The 16484-nt window shown below is 51.4% G+C and overlaps 1 protein-coding gene across 2 annotated transcripts in view; it reads right to left on the bottom strand.

The window, feature by feature from the left end:
- Ark2c (arkadia (RNF111) C-terminal like ring finger ubiquitin ligase 2C) overlaps window positions 1-14747 on the bottom strand; it is a 97495-nt gene extending 82748 nt beyond the window's left edge. For both annotated transcript variants that reach the window (XM_057789188.1, XM_057789190.1), the window contains exon 1: window positions 14419-14747. In XM_057789188.1, the coding sequence (XP_057645171.1) occupies window positions 14419-14479 (61 nt within the window). In that variant the 5' untranslated portion in view covers window positions 14480-14747. The remainder of the gene's footprint in view (window positions 1-14418) is intronic.
- Window positions 14748-16484: the final 1737 nt, after the last annotated feature.

Genomic DNA, 16484 nt, shown 5'->3' with positions numbered 1-16484 from the left:
CGGGCACATCTGATGATGGAAGAGCTTATAAACAGCTATCGTCAAATTAATCTCAATGTTGGAGAAATCATAGTGGCCGTAAAGAAGACTGAGTGTGTCTGACTCGCCGGCTCGTTAGGATACTTCATAAAACAAGGCAGTAGCATTAATATCACCCGGCCTCTTCGAATCCACAGCAGGGGTGGCAGAGGGGAGTGGCCACCTCAGCCGGGGTCAGGACCAATGAGGCAATAGGGGAAACATCAGCCATGGTTCAACCTCCGTGGACTATGCCCATATCTGATGCTCAGACCTTAGGACCGGGACCACGGGACACGGTAACTCTCCCTGGTACCCTCTGCATGGTCTCTATGCCCCAGTGCTTCCTTTCTCCCACTCTGTCCCAGCTCAAGATCCGCCTCCTCTGGGTGCCCTCCCAGGCCACTCACCATCACTCAGGGGCCTTGGGATGTCTGCTTTACCAAAATGATAGAGACCACACCAAATCAGCAGGGCCACCATCCTTGGCAGCAGTGGCCTCCTCTCTCCACCTGTGTTTCACAAGGGTTCGCGGAGGCAGCAGAGTCCTGAGGACAGTGATTAAATAGGTGTGTACATCCACGCTCTGAGGCTAGCCTGGGCATTAGCACAATCAGCCTGGCTAGGTCTGGAAATGAACCTGGCTAATGACCTCTGTCTCTGTGTTACCATAGTTATCTTGGGAATTTGGTGATGGCAGCGTGAGGGCATCATGGGGCTCAGGGGACAGGTGGAAGAAAAGAAGGCGAAAACCCAATGACAAGACACTGAAGCTTGAGTTCCTGTGAATAACGTGTATGTGTGCCTGCACACACGCAAGTAGTAAGTGCTAAATGTGCATGACTCAAACAAAAGAGATCCTCCTTCTTCATCCATGTGAAGTCACAGTAAACAGACAGCTGTCAGGAAGTGGACCCTCTCCACGCCCCAAATCTGTTGACACCTAGATCTGGGACTTCCAAGGTTCCAGAACAATAAAAAATGAACTCTGTGTTTGTTATTGCAACTGGAATAGACTCAAATAGTCCCTAAGGACTTAGAGGAAGATCCAGGTGTCCCCAATCAACACACGGCCCCCCTCAATATGGGGAAGCTGCCTTTGACCAGCCTTGACCTAGATTCCCAGGCTAATCCTTCCCACGTCGTGTTGCAGACATCAAGTTTAATGGATGTTTCTAGAAGTCATACACTCTGATCCACATATGTGTGCACATACAGAACACAAATGTCTGTGGTTGGCCAGTTTGGGAAAACCAAAGATCTCTTCTTATGGCAGGCCCTTGCCGAGCTCCGAATGAACACAAGATGAAACTCTTCATGCCAGGGGCATATGTGCAACCCTGCAGGACTGTGAGCATCTGTAACCTTCCCACGGGAAAGCCACTTAGCAGCAAAGGGCCCTGGCATCTGATAGAAAGGCATGAGACTGCACTCCAAGCTCCTATGTCAAGTCCACTCCCATCTGCGTCTTCTAGAAGTCTCTTGGACACACACCACTGCTTTTCCTCCTCCCAGCCCCCAGGCCCTAGAAGCATGCTAGCTACCCCCTTACTGAGAGCACCGCCCATCACTGCTTTCTGGGAACTGCGGGGATCCTTGTGTGTTGTCATGGTCTTCTAGAACAACACCTAGCTCACAAGCCTGGGCTCAGAGTAGACCGTGGATGCTTGATCCCTGGGCACCAGGCAATGTTGTTCTGTCAGTTAGGGTTGACCGTGAGGACTGGCGATGCCCCAGGTCACCTCGCTCTCAACAGAGCTCCTGCCCCACCATCCCTGCCTTCCCTGCAGCATGATCCCCCACCCCTGGGCAGCTCAGGGTCCATCCTTTAACCCTTGTTCAGCCTCAGCACCTCCTCCCCCATCATATCCATCCCCAGACTAAGAGAACCATTTTCCAGAGTTCAATTTCTTCAGGGCAGGTAAGGGACTGGGACCACGCATGGGCACAGAGTGAACATTACACGGATGTGTGCTGATGCTCTTGTGTTGGTACCATCTTTCTGTGCCCAGAACCTGGCATGGGGTCCTGGGCCAAAGGCAGAGACCCGTGCTCAGTGTGCATCTGCTAGATGAGTTGAACAAACTCACACCTACTGAATCAGGGCCTCCTTATAACCTTATGACCTACTGGGAGGTCACTGTGATGGTTCCCATCTCACAGATGAATGTGCTGAGGCTCAACCTTCTTCCTCTTACCATAGTCAAGGTGGCAGGAGGCAGCAGAGGGCATCTGCACATGGCAACTCCCAGCCGGCAGCCACGTGTAACGGTGAGGCGTCCTGCTGCACACCAGGCCTCACCGCAGGTGCAGGACATCCCCAGCTTACATCATCGTGGCAGGCGAGAATGAGAACCCTATCGTCAGAGGTTAGGACCAATGGCCCAGAAGGGTCGGTCACAGGAGACCTCAGACTCCCGTCAGCCCTCGCCCGGCTCTCCGGAAGTCAGAGAAGCTCCCCACCCGGGCACTGGGGCAGGTTCAGACCAGCAGAGGGGAGGGACAGGAGAGGAAGCAGAGAAACAGCAGAAATGACCAGAGCAGCAGGAAGGCAGGAGGAAGTGGATGGAATGGGTGGGATGACAATGAGGCGGGGGGGGGGGGGGGGTACTCAATACTCCAGAAAAAGAAAAGAAAACTCAGACAAAAGTGACAGCCACAGGACTCTGACATTTACCTCTTGGATTGGATGTGGGCCCATGGCGGGCGGGGCGGGGCCAGAACTGGCCTGACAGCTACAGAATCCAGACCTCCCTCCCTTAGAGGACCCCCAGACTTCTGTGGGGTTGTGTGGCCTCTCCCCATCCCATGTGGCAAAAGACTGGTCCACTGATGCCCAGACAGACCACGGGGTTAGTTCTGATTATGGAGTCTGGTGATACGTTCTCTACCCACTTCAGGGGTGTTCGGAGGTGTCCCCAGGGAGGCTGTGGAGTCTGGTGATGCATTCTCTACCCGCCTCAGGGGTGTTCGGAGGTGTCCCCAGGGAGGCTGTGGCTATGGGCCATCTGTGTCTCTACCACCCACAACCCCAAATGGAGGCTCACTAACTGCTTAGACAAGTAAGCTACATGTGCCAAGCCTGAGTGTTTCCTGTCTATCTAGATCCCATATGAACCTCCCAGTACCCTCAGGACCGTTTCTGACCCCGACAGGCAGGCTTGCAGGAGGGGAGGGACCACACCAGTGAGGCTCAGAAAATGACCATCTTTGGCTAAGTACTTCCAGGCCTTTGCACATCTCACACTCTATAGGCATCATAGTTGGCGTCTGTCTTCTCATGATGCTAGGATTAAAGCAACTCTATCCCATCTTTTCAGAAGGGGATAGCAAGGTTCAGAGAAGAAAACCAAGTTGCCCAACTGGTAGATAAGTTAGCCAGATTGCCTGAGGGCAAAGGCTAGGCATTCTTTGCTATCACTGTGTGTGTGTGTGTGTGTGTGTGTGTGTGTGTGTGTCCCTCTCTTCTGCTCTCTCCCTATCCCCCACACACACATATACACACACCACCACCACCACTACATCATGCCTTTCTGAAGGACACTCAGCAAATGTAGCCCCAGCCCTACCTGGGAATTGAGAAAAACTAAAGAAACCTTAGTTTGCCGTGATTAGAGAAAGGTTTGGAGACAGCAAACAGTGAGGACTGCACAAACTGTGTGTGGGTATATGTAATACCACTGATTTAAAAGGCAAATGTTATGCAATATGTATTTTACCACAGGGTGAAGAGGGTCCTTAAGACATATCAGGGCACCAGGGACAGTTCCAAGAGTGTCTCCTGAGGGGGCCTCTCTCAGGCCCTAACTGTGGATTCGCCCTCAAGCTCTGACCCCTTCGGCCCAGTTACACCCCTGTTGTCTTCAAGACTCACTCAGGCCCATCTTCCCTAGAGCCGCCCTTAACTGCGCCACCTAGAGGGAGGGGACGCATGGCACGTCTACGCCATCTTAGGCCAAGACCCAATAGCCCACTGGCCTTCAGAGTCAAAAGACCTGGCTCTCATCCTTACGGGACTTTGGAGAATAGAGTCCCACCTCCAGCCACTAGATAGCTGGGGTCTTCAGCACAGGAAAGATGAGGCGTTGGACAACCACGTATTCTCCCCTAAAGCGCTCCCATTTAGAAGGGGCATGATGCAACCCCACAATCGGGCATGGCCTAGAATGGATACATTGCAAAATTCTAGCTTTTCCCTCAAGTTCACGTAAAGTAGGCGTCCTTGCTTAATCTATCTAAAAATCACTTTTTTCTACAAATTCAGAACTGGAAACTACAGTTTGCCCCGCCTTAAGTCCAGGCCCTCTTCTGGCCCCAGACTCAGAATTCTGGGATCTTCCAAGCACATATCTAGATTCCCTGCTGTCTAGAGGCGGACACCCACTTGCCAGTGGGCCACAGACCTGGAATCCATGGGACTGATAAATGCCCCTGTTGGGGGAGCCAGAGGGCAGCAACAATGGAGCTAGTCTCTGTCACCCCTCTTGCCTTTTGTCCCATCTGCTTTCGCTTGCTCCCACATCTCTCTGGAGAGGCAGGGGAACCCTCCAGAAGAAGCACCACCCCAGGTTAGCACCCAAGCTTTGCGTTCACCTCTTCTGCCTGCCCTCACTTCTGCCTGCCTCGCACTGCGGCTGGCCTATCTTCTCACCCATGCATCCGTCCCCTGCGGTTCTTGCAGCAGGCAGCACCCTGCAGTGGGGCCACTGCAGCATCCCTCAGTTCCCTAGCGCTGGGTGCCTCCCTCCTGACCTGGGCTGACTTCTTCCTCTGCCCACAAGGTGAGACCTAGGCTGTGGCTTGCTCACTCTGGCATCCAAGGTGAGGGGCTCTGGGGAGCGCTGACTGGGCCAAGACTGAGGCCAGTTCCCACACCCTTGTGGTCACCCTCCCCTGGCAGAAGCTGGATACAGTTTGGGCTGTGGGATGAAAACAGTAGTACAGGCAGATGCGAGAAGAGATGTCCAGACCTGTCTTCCCATCCCTCCCCTCTTTCTGGGAAACAGGACCTTCTTCATTCAGCTCTGGTCAGCGGGCCAAGACTTCAGTGGTAAAGAGACAGGTAGTGGGAGGACTTGGGGCTTTTCACCCCAGGGAATGTGCCCTGTCAAGCAGGCTGAGGTCTTTTGGTAAGGAAGGACAGCCCAGAGTGGGAAAGGTCACATTAATCCATGTTCCCACAGAGCTCAGGAGCCAAAGCTGTTGCTCTGGGATAGGGGTGGGCCAGAAAGGCAGGCAGCCCAGAAGGTGCCCCGAGTTCTCAGGAAGGGGGCAAAGGGGGATTCTGGAAGCTGAGGAGGGAAACTAGAGCAACTTGAGCTGTCTGGTGAGAGAGGGAGCAAGGCAAGCCCTCAGCTCCTGCATCAGAGGGGAGAGAAGCAGCCGCTGTCCAGGCTTCTTCCATCCTTGAGACAGGTGTTAGCTGAGCCTTGCTCCCTCCAGTCTGAGGCTCCTGCCCCTCCGCCTCATCTCTGACACTTCCTCTCCTGAGCTGGGGAGGCCAGCCCTAAGCGTTAGGAAGCACATGTTAGCATCACCATGCCCAAGAGACCATGCCCCCAGACAGCACACCTCATTCATGTTTCAAGGAAAGTCGCCTCCTGCCCAGCACGGCTCCTTCCCTGCCTGCAGCACCCTGTAACCTGCCAACAGAAGGGCACTCACCCACCAGGTGCCAAGGCACAAGTGGCTGCCTCCCAGAGAAAAGGCAAAAAGGGCAGAGGAAGTGCAAGTTCACACCAAGAGGAAATCATGGCTTTTTAGAGCAGGAAGGATAATTAGGCCAATTATCTCCTTGACAGACAGGAAGTGAAGTCAGAGAGGCCTCAGCTTTGGCCAGGCTCACAGGGCGGTAAGTGACAGAGAGGAAGCCAGGGCTACTTCCACTGAGCTCTACAAGAGCCTTTATATTACTCGTGCCTCTGGCTTGCTTCTCTGCGTACTTCATGTGACAGACCCCAGAAAGCACAAACTCCAGAGTCGCCATCTGCTGAGCAGAGTCCCAGAACTGATGGGAAGACATCCTTCCTCCTGGCGGAAGAAGGACCAGTCCCTGGGCTGCTGATGAGTTTATGCCAGCTGCACGTCTCCTCTAGCCCCTCGCCTGTACCCTCACTGAGCCTGAAGACAGAAGGGCCTGGTAGAGGGCAGGGACTCCCACAGTAACCCTTAGCCAGGGTAGGCCGACCCGGAGAGGCCTGCAGTCCATGACACGCTCGGTGCACCAGGAACGTTTCTAGGGAAATGTTACACAGTCCCTAAAAGTGAATGCCTGCGAGAACAGCACAGAAAACTGTGGAGCTGCTCATGTTACGATGTTAAATAAAAATGGAGAGCGTAGCTGGGCCTAGTGGTGAAAGCCTCCAGTCCCAGCTACACTTTGAGGCAGGAAGTTTGTGGCTGGTCTAGACAACTTGTGAAGATTCTCAAAACTTTAAAAACAAAAAGCAAAAAACTGGAGGGTGGTATTTTTAAAGACCGGGATGAAGTCAAGAGTGAACACTTGCCTCGTATGCATGAGGCCTGATTCCATCTCCAGTACTGGAGACATGCATTGTTTATATGCCAACTCTAGGAGCACACCAAGTGCACATACAGATAATCAGGAAGGAGCCAGGCGGTGGTGATGCACGCCTTTAATCCCAGCACTCGGGAGGCAGAGGTAGGTGGATCTCTGTGAGTTCGAGGTCAGCCTGGTCTACAAAGTTCCAGGGCAGGCTCCAAAGCTACAGAGAAACCCTGTCTTGAAAGAAAAATTTGGAAGGCATCTCATGCATGTGCTCACTGGATCACACCAGGGTGAGTGTGGAAGGCATCTCCTGCATGTGCTCACTGGATCACACCAGGGTAAGTGTGGAAGGCATCTCCTGCACGTGCTCACGGGATCACACCAGGGTGAATGTGGAAGGCATTTCCTGTTTGTGCTCACTGAATCACACCAGGGTGAGTGTGGAAGGCATCTCCTGCATGTGCTCACTGGATCACACCAGGGTGAGTGTGGAAGGCATCTCCTGTTTGTACTCACTGAATCACACCAGGGTGAGTGTGGAAGGCATCTCCTGTTTGTGCTCACTGAATCACACCAGAGTGAGTGTGGAAGGCATCTCCTGCATGTGCTCACTGAATCACACCAGAGTGAGTGTGGAAGGCATCTCCTGCATGTGCTCACTGGGTCATACCAGTATGGATGTGGAAGGCATCACGTACACATGCTCACTGGATCACACCAGAGTGAATGCCTTCACTTCACTTTCTAGACTTTCCAGATCGGGATTCCATCATTTCTGTGATGTAACGCATGTCCTCTGTGATGCCGCCAAGGTGCTCTAAGAAACACTGCAAGGCGGACTCCTGGCATGAGAGGCATCCATCGCTAGTCTCTGCTCCCAGACATTGTCAAAGTCCCCTTCCCTCTGCCAAATTCCATGTTTGTCCACATGCTAGGCGCTCATAGTTCCCCAAAGCTGGCTGTTCCCCTTGTCTCTGTCTTTGTGATCTTACATTGTCCAAGGCATGCTAAAGACCTACTGTCTCTCGGTCCTCCACATTGACTTGATCCTGGTCATCCCCCTCTTCATGGCAAGGCCCATGATGGAAGCCTTCCTCTCAGTCCTTAGACCTGGGCCTTGGGCCTCTAGCACACCTAGAAGGCTGCATGGCCTCCCCCGGCCTCAGTCCCTTAGTATCAGCTTTCAGACACTGGTTCCAGAATAAGTTGCATGAACACCTCTGTTTGTCCCATGAGTTCCAGTGGCCAAAGAAGCAAGATCAACTATTCCAAAGGCCTCAGAAACTGGTCTCCCCCTTCCAGACTAGGCTCTACATTCTAGAGACCTTGTGCTATGTAGCCCTGGAGTTAGGACTTAGAGAGACTTATTCAAACACAGGGCCATGATGAAACTGCAGAAAGCAACAGTTCCACACAGGTCTCTCCGTCATCACCCATGCGCACATACCACATGTCCTGTTCTTGGGCACTTGTCTCCCACCCTACCTGGTACTCTCTACCTCAGGGTACATGCCACCTTCGAGGCACTCCCAACATCCCTACGCAATACCGTCTCTGACTTTACATGATCCTGATCCTTGGGACAGTAAAGACCTAGAGCTATGAACTGGGGGGGGGGGGGGGCAGGGAGGCAGCTATCTACCCTGTCTTTGACACCAGCTGTGAGCCAGGTGCCTTTGCATAGTTTTTACACACCCTAGGAGGTAGGTTTTAAAATGGTCACTATCCAGATGATGCTCAGAACGGTCCCTAAATTCCCCTTCCAGGTCAAGACAGCCAGGACTCAAGTTCTAGACTACTCCAACTGAGGCCACTCTGCCACCCTTGTGGGCCATCTGCTCAGATGTCTCGGGGAGCCTAAGTCTTAGCAGGTCTCTCTTTGGCACCTCTTAGCGTAGTGTTTGGTCCAAGCAGGTATCTAATGAATATTCATTAACTCAAATGAATGAACAAGTAAGCGAGTGGTGGGATGGATGGGTGAACACATGAGGAACAGGCATTGCCAGCGCTTCATCAATCACCTGAGCCGCTCCAAGGGAAAGCCCCTGTGTGGCTGAACCATACCAGAAGCCGAAGCTAATTTGCTTCACACTATGCTAAGCCGGGAGTTTTTTTTGAAAGCTATTACATCCATGGAGAAACTAATGTGAAAGTATCCTAGACATTTGGGCAGCTGTGACCCGGATAGAACTGAGACACCCACAGTCATGGGTGAGAGTCTTCTGGCCAGCTCTAGGAAAACTCCACCTAACACCAGATACAGCCCAAAGCAGCGGCTTCATCTCCCAAGGAAGCCATTGAAGTTCCAAAGAGAAACTTCAAGATGTTTATTTAAAGAGAAAAAGGACATGGGGAAAGGAAGGTGAGAAAACGGAAAACGAGGTTGCCGGGCTGGCATCTGCACACGTGAGTACCAGTCTGGGCGACCTTCCCCCCGCATCTGGAACGTACAATTGTAGTTGTTGCTTTGTGGGAAATTTTTACTTAAGAAGACTCGTTAACTAGCGGGGCTTATCGAATGCTGGTCAGAAGGGAAATCCAGAGAAAACTGGAACAAGAGCGATACTCCATCTTCTCGGGGAGCCGTGGGTGGGGTACCTGATCCATTTACAGGCGACTTGTGCAAAATCCTGAAGTCAGTTTTCCTACAGCGGATGGGTGGCTGAGAGAATAAAGACAGCGTGCATTGACTTTGTAGTGGTTGGGTCTTAAGTTGGGGGAGAATTCTTCGGAACATGTTAGATATTTAGTTCTGATAACCTGGGTCGTGGGTATTGCTAAGGCACAAAGGCCATTAAGTCAATTGCATTCTGCACTGTTTTGGATTATTGAATAACTATCCTTGAGATGTACTGCTAGCTGGAAAAATCTGAAATACTGAACATTAACTTAAAAAAAATAAAATCTTAGAGTTGATTAATATTGATCTATCTTTAGGGAGAAATGAAAAGTGGCCACCCAGTTTGTTTTGATTGTTACTGAGATTGGATGGAAGTGTTATTTTGCTTTACCCAACTTAAGTCTCAAATAAACCAAAAAGAAAATCAATTAAAAAAAACCCAGAACCCCTCTTCAAGGGTCTGGCCTCGTAGACCTGCATGTCTCCCTTTACACACAGCACACAGCACAAGCCTCCGCCAAGAACATCCGTGTGTGTCCATGTGTCACAGTAAATCACTTCAGCTTTTCCACCCAGGCTGGGAAGAAAAGAACAAAGAGCCAGAGCCAAGAGGGCAGCTCTCGGGGGTGGGGAGTGTCTCTCGAGGCCACAAAGAAGGCAAGGAAGCGCTGTGGTCAGGCAGCAGTGAGGTAGCAGGCCATCCTCCCTGAGGGGACGGTTGGAGGCCCGCCCCAAGACTGCCTAGACAGCACGGACTGAGAACATCCGCCAAGAGAAATGGCTTCAAAATGATGACCCCTTGAAGGAACCATGAATTTCTTTAATCAACTGATTTCCTCTGGTGTCTAAAACGCCTCATTTAACAAGGCTTGTTCTGGGCTGAAACTGAATAGATGTAATTGACAAACGCTTGAATTTGGGTTCCACTCGGGGGGGCGGGGAAAACACTTCTCTGTTGGCTTTTCCAGAGCAATTGTAGGAAGGGGGTACAGACACTTGGAAGGGTTCTTGCGATTCAATTTGGACACAGGTCCTGACTTTCCTCCTGACCTCCCAACCCCCACTCCACGGAGCACACAGTCTGAGACAATGGCCAGATCTGGTTTGCTTTCTCCCCAGAGAGGCCCTGGGGCCACAGATGAAGCAGCTGTCAGGCTAGCAGGCTATAATCAGCTTTAACTGGCTCACAGCCCACAGAAAGACCAGATTCTTATTCCAACAGTCCCAGGTGGGGCTGACAGCCCTGGGATGGGGAGGGACCTCAGGGGCTTCTGTCCCAAGCATCTTCCTTACCAGGGATCCAAATGACAAACTTACAATTGTAGGTCTCCAGGATGTCAATATACACAGAGGGATGTTTTAGCACTTTGGATCATGGCTTCAGCTACATGTCACGTGTCACCCCCCAGAATGATTTATAAGGACAGTAAATCAATGAGACAGTGAATGAAAAGTTAAAACACAACTCAAAATGGGTTTTTCAGGTGAGTCAATACTACAAGATTGCTAGTTAAGTCCAGTACCCCTTTTCTCAACCCCAGTGTGACTTCTCCTTTCTTTCCAATGCCTTGTAGCTTGGACACTAAGATGCCAAGTGGACGGTGTTGAGGACACAGGTGGCCAAAGATAGAGGATCCCTATGCGGTTGGGCTGTTTCAGTGTGACAACTGACCCTTCCCATGGCCCCAGGCTTCTACTGTTATAAGATATGGGCTATATGAGATTAGAGTCACCATATCTATACCACAAAAAGGGGAAAGGAAAAGAGGGCGAGAGAGAGGAAAGAAAAAAAGGAAAGTAAAAGAAAAGGCATTCACTCAAATCTTACAATGGGAGGTGGGGGTGGTGGGTGGGCGAGGTTGAGGACAGAGAAGCAAGGAGGTTCTAAACAGCAGGGAACGACAATAAATGGGAAAACAGCAAGAGAAAAAGCACACTAGGTTAATATAGGAAAACTAGTTCTTTATTGAGATTGTATATTAGTATTAGTGGATTCTGTGTGTAACAATGTCATCATGCACACAATACAAAAAAAAAAAAGAAAAAAAAGAAAGAAAAAGAAAGAAAAAGAAAAGGCTGGGCCCACCATGCTTCGGAAGGGTAACAGAACAAAAGCAGCGTACAATGAGCAGATGGCCGGGCTACAGGACCACATTACGGTTCAGCAGGGGAACGTCTCTAACCGAGCGCTGTACATTGTCAACTGGGGGATGTAAAAAAATACAGATCATGCTTTAGTTTTAGTACAAGAAAAGGTGAAAAGATACACAACCAAAAGGATATTTGATACATAAAAAATTACCCACAAAATAAGAACAGGAAGTAATTCAGCACAGCGGAACACGCTACCCCTGTTTAATGGAAAACCATTTTGCTGAGGTTTTTTTTGTTTTGTTTTGCTTTGCGTTATTTTATTTTGTTTTTGTGCTTTTCTTTTTCTGTTCAGATTGCCAAAGAGCGTTCTGGGGAGGCTACTTATGACTATTTTGGAAGGGCCCTCAAAGTAGGCGCCTTCTTCTTTCATGACTGCTGCTCTTCTCCGTTTTCAAGCAGGTCTGGCTGGCCAGGCAGCAGAGGGAGCCGGCTGTTAAAGGGGCAGCCCTGAGGGCCAGGGCAGATGTCCAAAGATGCTCTTGACATTGTACAATTAAACAATTAGGACCCTATGGCCACGGTGGCTGCCCTTAAGCCAAGGACCTTGGTGCACCAATTTTTCAGAGGCTGAAATAGCAGCAACTGTCATTCTCATCATAGATTTTCTTTCATATATTTAATAAATTTTGCCTCCAACTAAATTTTATGCCTGGGTGCTGCCAGGAGGCCAGCTGATGGTCACCCAGACAAGTGGAAAGCGGGCTGCTACAGCCTCCAAGCCAAGGCAAAAGGAATCCACTTAACAGGGATTTACAGTGCAATGTACTCAGCTAAACAAGATGAAGATACAAAAATGGTTATTTCTCTACATCTATTCTGAAATGGCCCACATCCTACACTACTACAATGGAAACTAAAAGAACAGGCTTCAGCTAGCAGACTATAATAGTTTTACAAGAAAATTGTGGTTTAGGACCTTTGAATTAAGCATTAGTATCCTCTATCAGAAGGTCATGAGCTCTTAGCACATTGTGCTGAATTTTACCCACAGCCCAACTCACCCCTCAGACCCTAAAATTTCTGGTGGGTGTGTTTACCGTGAAAGTTTGCCATTGCAATTCTGATGGGCAGAATTGGTTTTGTTGGATTTTTGTTGGTGGAGGGGAGGGTTATTAAAAATAAATTTTAAAGGCAGCTGAACAATTTGAATTTCAAAACCTGGAACCAGCATGCTGCAATGGTATTTAGAGATTGGTGGTATTAATGAGGATGATAATGATTTAATCAGGATAATTATACTTTCAGGCTCAACACCCTTCTTAATCATTTTTGAATTTCTGCCGAGTGTAATGTTCCACACCCGTTTTAAGAGGAAATGCCAAGTAATAAGAGTTAATTGTGTATTGGGGAGGTGGGGTGGCATTTCATGATCTAGTCTGACCTCCTACTCCCCCCAACCACCACCACACTGGCCTGAGATAGGGGATACTGCCGCTTAAATAGCAATGCCTTCCTCGGATGGAGACAGGAAATGGTTAAGAGGGTGTCACAATACAGCTAAATGCGGAGGCAGAAGGGTCACAGCGCACACAGCAGCGAGTTGACCATTCACTGAGCTACACAATGAAGAAAAAAAAAGATTTGATAAATGCAGAATGTCATCATTCTATCATCACACACACAAAAAAAAAACTGCAGTTAAAACAGGCCTACGGGACCAACCTTGCCTTTAGGTTTCTGGGGAGAGGCGCGGGGTTGGGGACAGTTTGAATGAAAGAGGGCTGGGCTTTCCTAGCCTGGTGCAGTCTGGCCCCTGGGGCGCACTAAAGCGCTGGCTCTACGACCCCCTCCCCCGCTCTGACTCGGAAGACCAGAGGGGGTCCGCGAAGGGAAGACATCATTCTTGGAAAGGGAGGGAGTGCTCAGCCAGTGGGAATTTAAGCAAACGTGGAGTGGGAGAGAAGAAACATTTCCAAGAGAAATGTGAGTCCAGAGCAGAATACAAAAAGAAGGAAAAAAAAAATGAATTGATGTATCTCAGATTTGATTTGGGTGGTGGGAAATTTTGATTAAAAGAAAATGGAAGAAATGTGGAGTGGGGGGAAGAAAGGGGGAAACCAAGCTATTGTTGCAGGGGAATGTAAGGAAAAGGGGGTGTGGGAAAGGGGACCGTGCAAACACACCCCATATACCACAGTTAAAAACAAAGACATCGCCAGCCTGCTGCTTGGTCAACCCCTGCCCCGGGCTAAGGCCTGGCGTGGGGCAGCTTCCCACCTCATTCTCACTCACAGCTCAACACCCAAGAAACAGACAACCCGCTCTGGACGGGCCCAGGGGTGCAAGGCAGCGCACGTCTGATTTCCGAACCGCGCAAGCACGCGCGCACACACGTATACATGCATACACACACAGACACATGCACACGCATACATACAAGCATTTTGAACCTGTAACTGCAACTGTCATACAAAGACAGTTGCGGGGGGGGAGGTATGCAGGGCCACAGAATAAGGGCAATGGGACAAAAAGGATTAAATGAGAGAAAAGGAAGGGACAAGAAGGTGTAAGGTACCCATGAGAGGGAAGAGCTTGGAGCATGGGATAGGGCTGATCCCCAGCTCACTGGCCATTGGCCTTAAGGCTCCCAAAATAAAAATTACAAAACATAACAAAACACACATATGCCCTTAAAAAAAAAAAGCAAATCACAGAAAATTAAATCTATTCACCACCATATCTCTCTCTCTCTCTCTCTCTCTCTCTCTCTCTCTCTCTCTCTCTCTCTCTCTCTCTCACACACACACACACACACACACACACACACACACACAGAGCATGCATCTCCCTTCGGTCACACAGGGCTAGGTAGGGGAAGGGGCTGTGATTTGGAGGAACCACGTCCGCCGCAAATAATAATAAAAAATATGGGGCTGGGGAAGAAGGGACCCAAATTCACCAAACCCTAACTTCACTATAAAAGCTCCCGCGAGGGTGCCACCCCACACTCGGGGGTCTCCCCAGAAGGGAGTGGGAAGTAGCACTGCTCGCCTCGCCTCGCCTCGCCCCGCGGCTGTGCCTGCGCCCCCCGCCCGCCGCGCCCGCCCCCGCCCCCGCCCGGTGCCTGCGGCGATCCGCGCTCAGAAGGAAGCAGACCCCCAAAAGGAAAAAGCGATACCTCTGTTTCGCACAGAGCCAAACACTGGAAGCACGAGATAGCCGACGTGGACCAGGACCATCCTGGCTCCTCGCGCGGCGGCGGCGGCGGCGGCTGCGCGCGGGCCCTTTGTGGCGCGGCTCCGGGGCGCGGGCGGCGGGGCTGCGGGAGCCGCCGGGGCGGGAGGCGGAGCGCGGGGCGCAGGCGGCGGGGCGGCGGCTGGCGGGGAGACAGATGGCCCATGGAAAGGCTCCCTTCCCGGCCCCTCTCGACATTCAAAGGCGCTGGGGCCGCAGCTGCCGCCACACAAAGGCGCGCGCAGCCAATGGGAGCGGAGCGCAGCGCGGCGCGGCCTCGCCGGAACCGCGGGGGACAGCGGGGACCGCGGGCGCGCGGGGCGGGGGAGGAGGTGACGGCTAGAGGAGCGGGCGGCCAATCGCGGGGCCCGCTGCGGTGCGCGCGGGGGAGGGGGGACGGCCGCGGGGCGCGTGGAGCCTGGCGCGGTCCTCCGGCCGCAGCGCACGGCGCTCTGCGCACACACACACACACACACACACACACAGGCTGCGTGCACACGGAGCATGCACACGACGGGAGACGTGCTCTCGGACATGTGGAGGTGCGTTCGTCAGCGCAGTGACAGGCAGCGAGTGCACACGACCCAGAGGTCCCCGGGCACCGCACACGGGTCACTCGGGGACGTGCGCACAGAGGCTGGCGCACGTGCAGAGCCTGACTGCAGGCGCAAGTGAAGCTGGAAAGCCAGCAAGCACCCTCAAACAGCACCCGGGTACTGCCGCACAGACACATTTGCACACAATGAACAAATGCCTTGTGAAAGCAGGATGCGTGCCGAAAACGCATTCCCAAAGACACACAGATGGGGACACACAATGCAGTCGCGGGTAAGACTGCACACTCCTAGCTCTCTGCCCGACACACTGCGATCTTGCTCTTGCAGAGCACAAAGCTCCCCAAAATTTGCTTAACTGAAAAGCACACATTCCCTGAGATGTGCATACGACCAGTGCAATAACACACTGTCCAGAAACCCAAGCTGCCTTCACCTTTCACCTGCTCTGCCTCCGCCATCTCCAGCCATTTCACAGGCACGCCCACTTCCACATTCACAGGCAAATAGGTGCAGATTTGCACGCGGAAGCCCAGGTATCATGTCATGTGTGACCCTTGGCCAGCCAGCTAGATATGTGGAGATCAAAACACCTTCTAAAACTCTGTAGACAAAGTAGACAGCCCAGACTGCCTCCAGCACATTTGGCCTACCTGGTAGAAAGACAGAGTGAAGGCTTCCCAGTCCATATCAAAGCCAGTGACTACTTTAATTCATGTAGTATAAACTAGCTGGAAAACCACATATGAAAGTGGAAGGAATCTCACCCCACTCAGGACATCCATTGTGCTCAGTCATGGCACTGAGAGCTGGTGCACACAAGCCTGAGAACTCAAACCCCAAAGCCCAGAATGCCTCAGTAGTGCCAAGAGGAAATCCCCCTTGAGTCTCACTACCACCTCGGGCAGCGGAGATACAGAGATGCGCCACCAGGTGCTTGCTCTGAAAGGGAGGTAGCTACCCTGGAGAGGGGTAGGAGATAGCGGAGCAGTTGAAAGGACTCCAGCAAAATGTCCTCTGACGATCCTGAGACTGGCGAGCCCCTGCGAACTCCGGGTGAAGGCAGTAAGGGAAACCTAGCAAAGCCCCATGCCCCGCCCACATGCTCACCTCAAGTGAGCCTGCCAGCAGTTCTGTCCTGTTTTGTTATCTCTTAAACATTGCAATCACTAAAAAGTCCAAGAACAAAGACTTTAACCAACACCAACTACTAGCATTTCCTCTGTCCTCTTCCAGGCCTTGCCTGCCTCGGGCACGCGCGACTGTCCTCACTGGTGTCATAGTCTACATATTTTTACATTTGAACACGTGGCTCGTTTTCCTGCCCTTTAATAGTCCAGCTAGTGAGTGTGGTGCAAAATTACTTAGTCATGAGTTACTTAGGCTACTGACTTGTTCCCAGTTTTCCATTTTTATAGAACATGGCGCCCTGCATTGGCTGAACCACAAACTGAGT

This window comes from Chionomys nivalis, chromosome 14 (assembly GCF_950005125.1).
Source record: "Chionomys nivalis chromosome 14, mChiNiv1.1, whole genome shotgun sequence".
NCBI classification, from domain to species: Eukaryota; Metazoa; Chordata; class Mammalia; order Rodentia; family Cricetidae; genus Chionomys; species Chionomys nivalis.
This window is presented reverse-complemented; position numbering and strand designations above follow the sequence as displayed.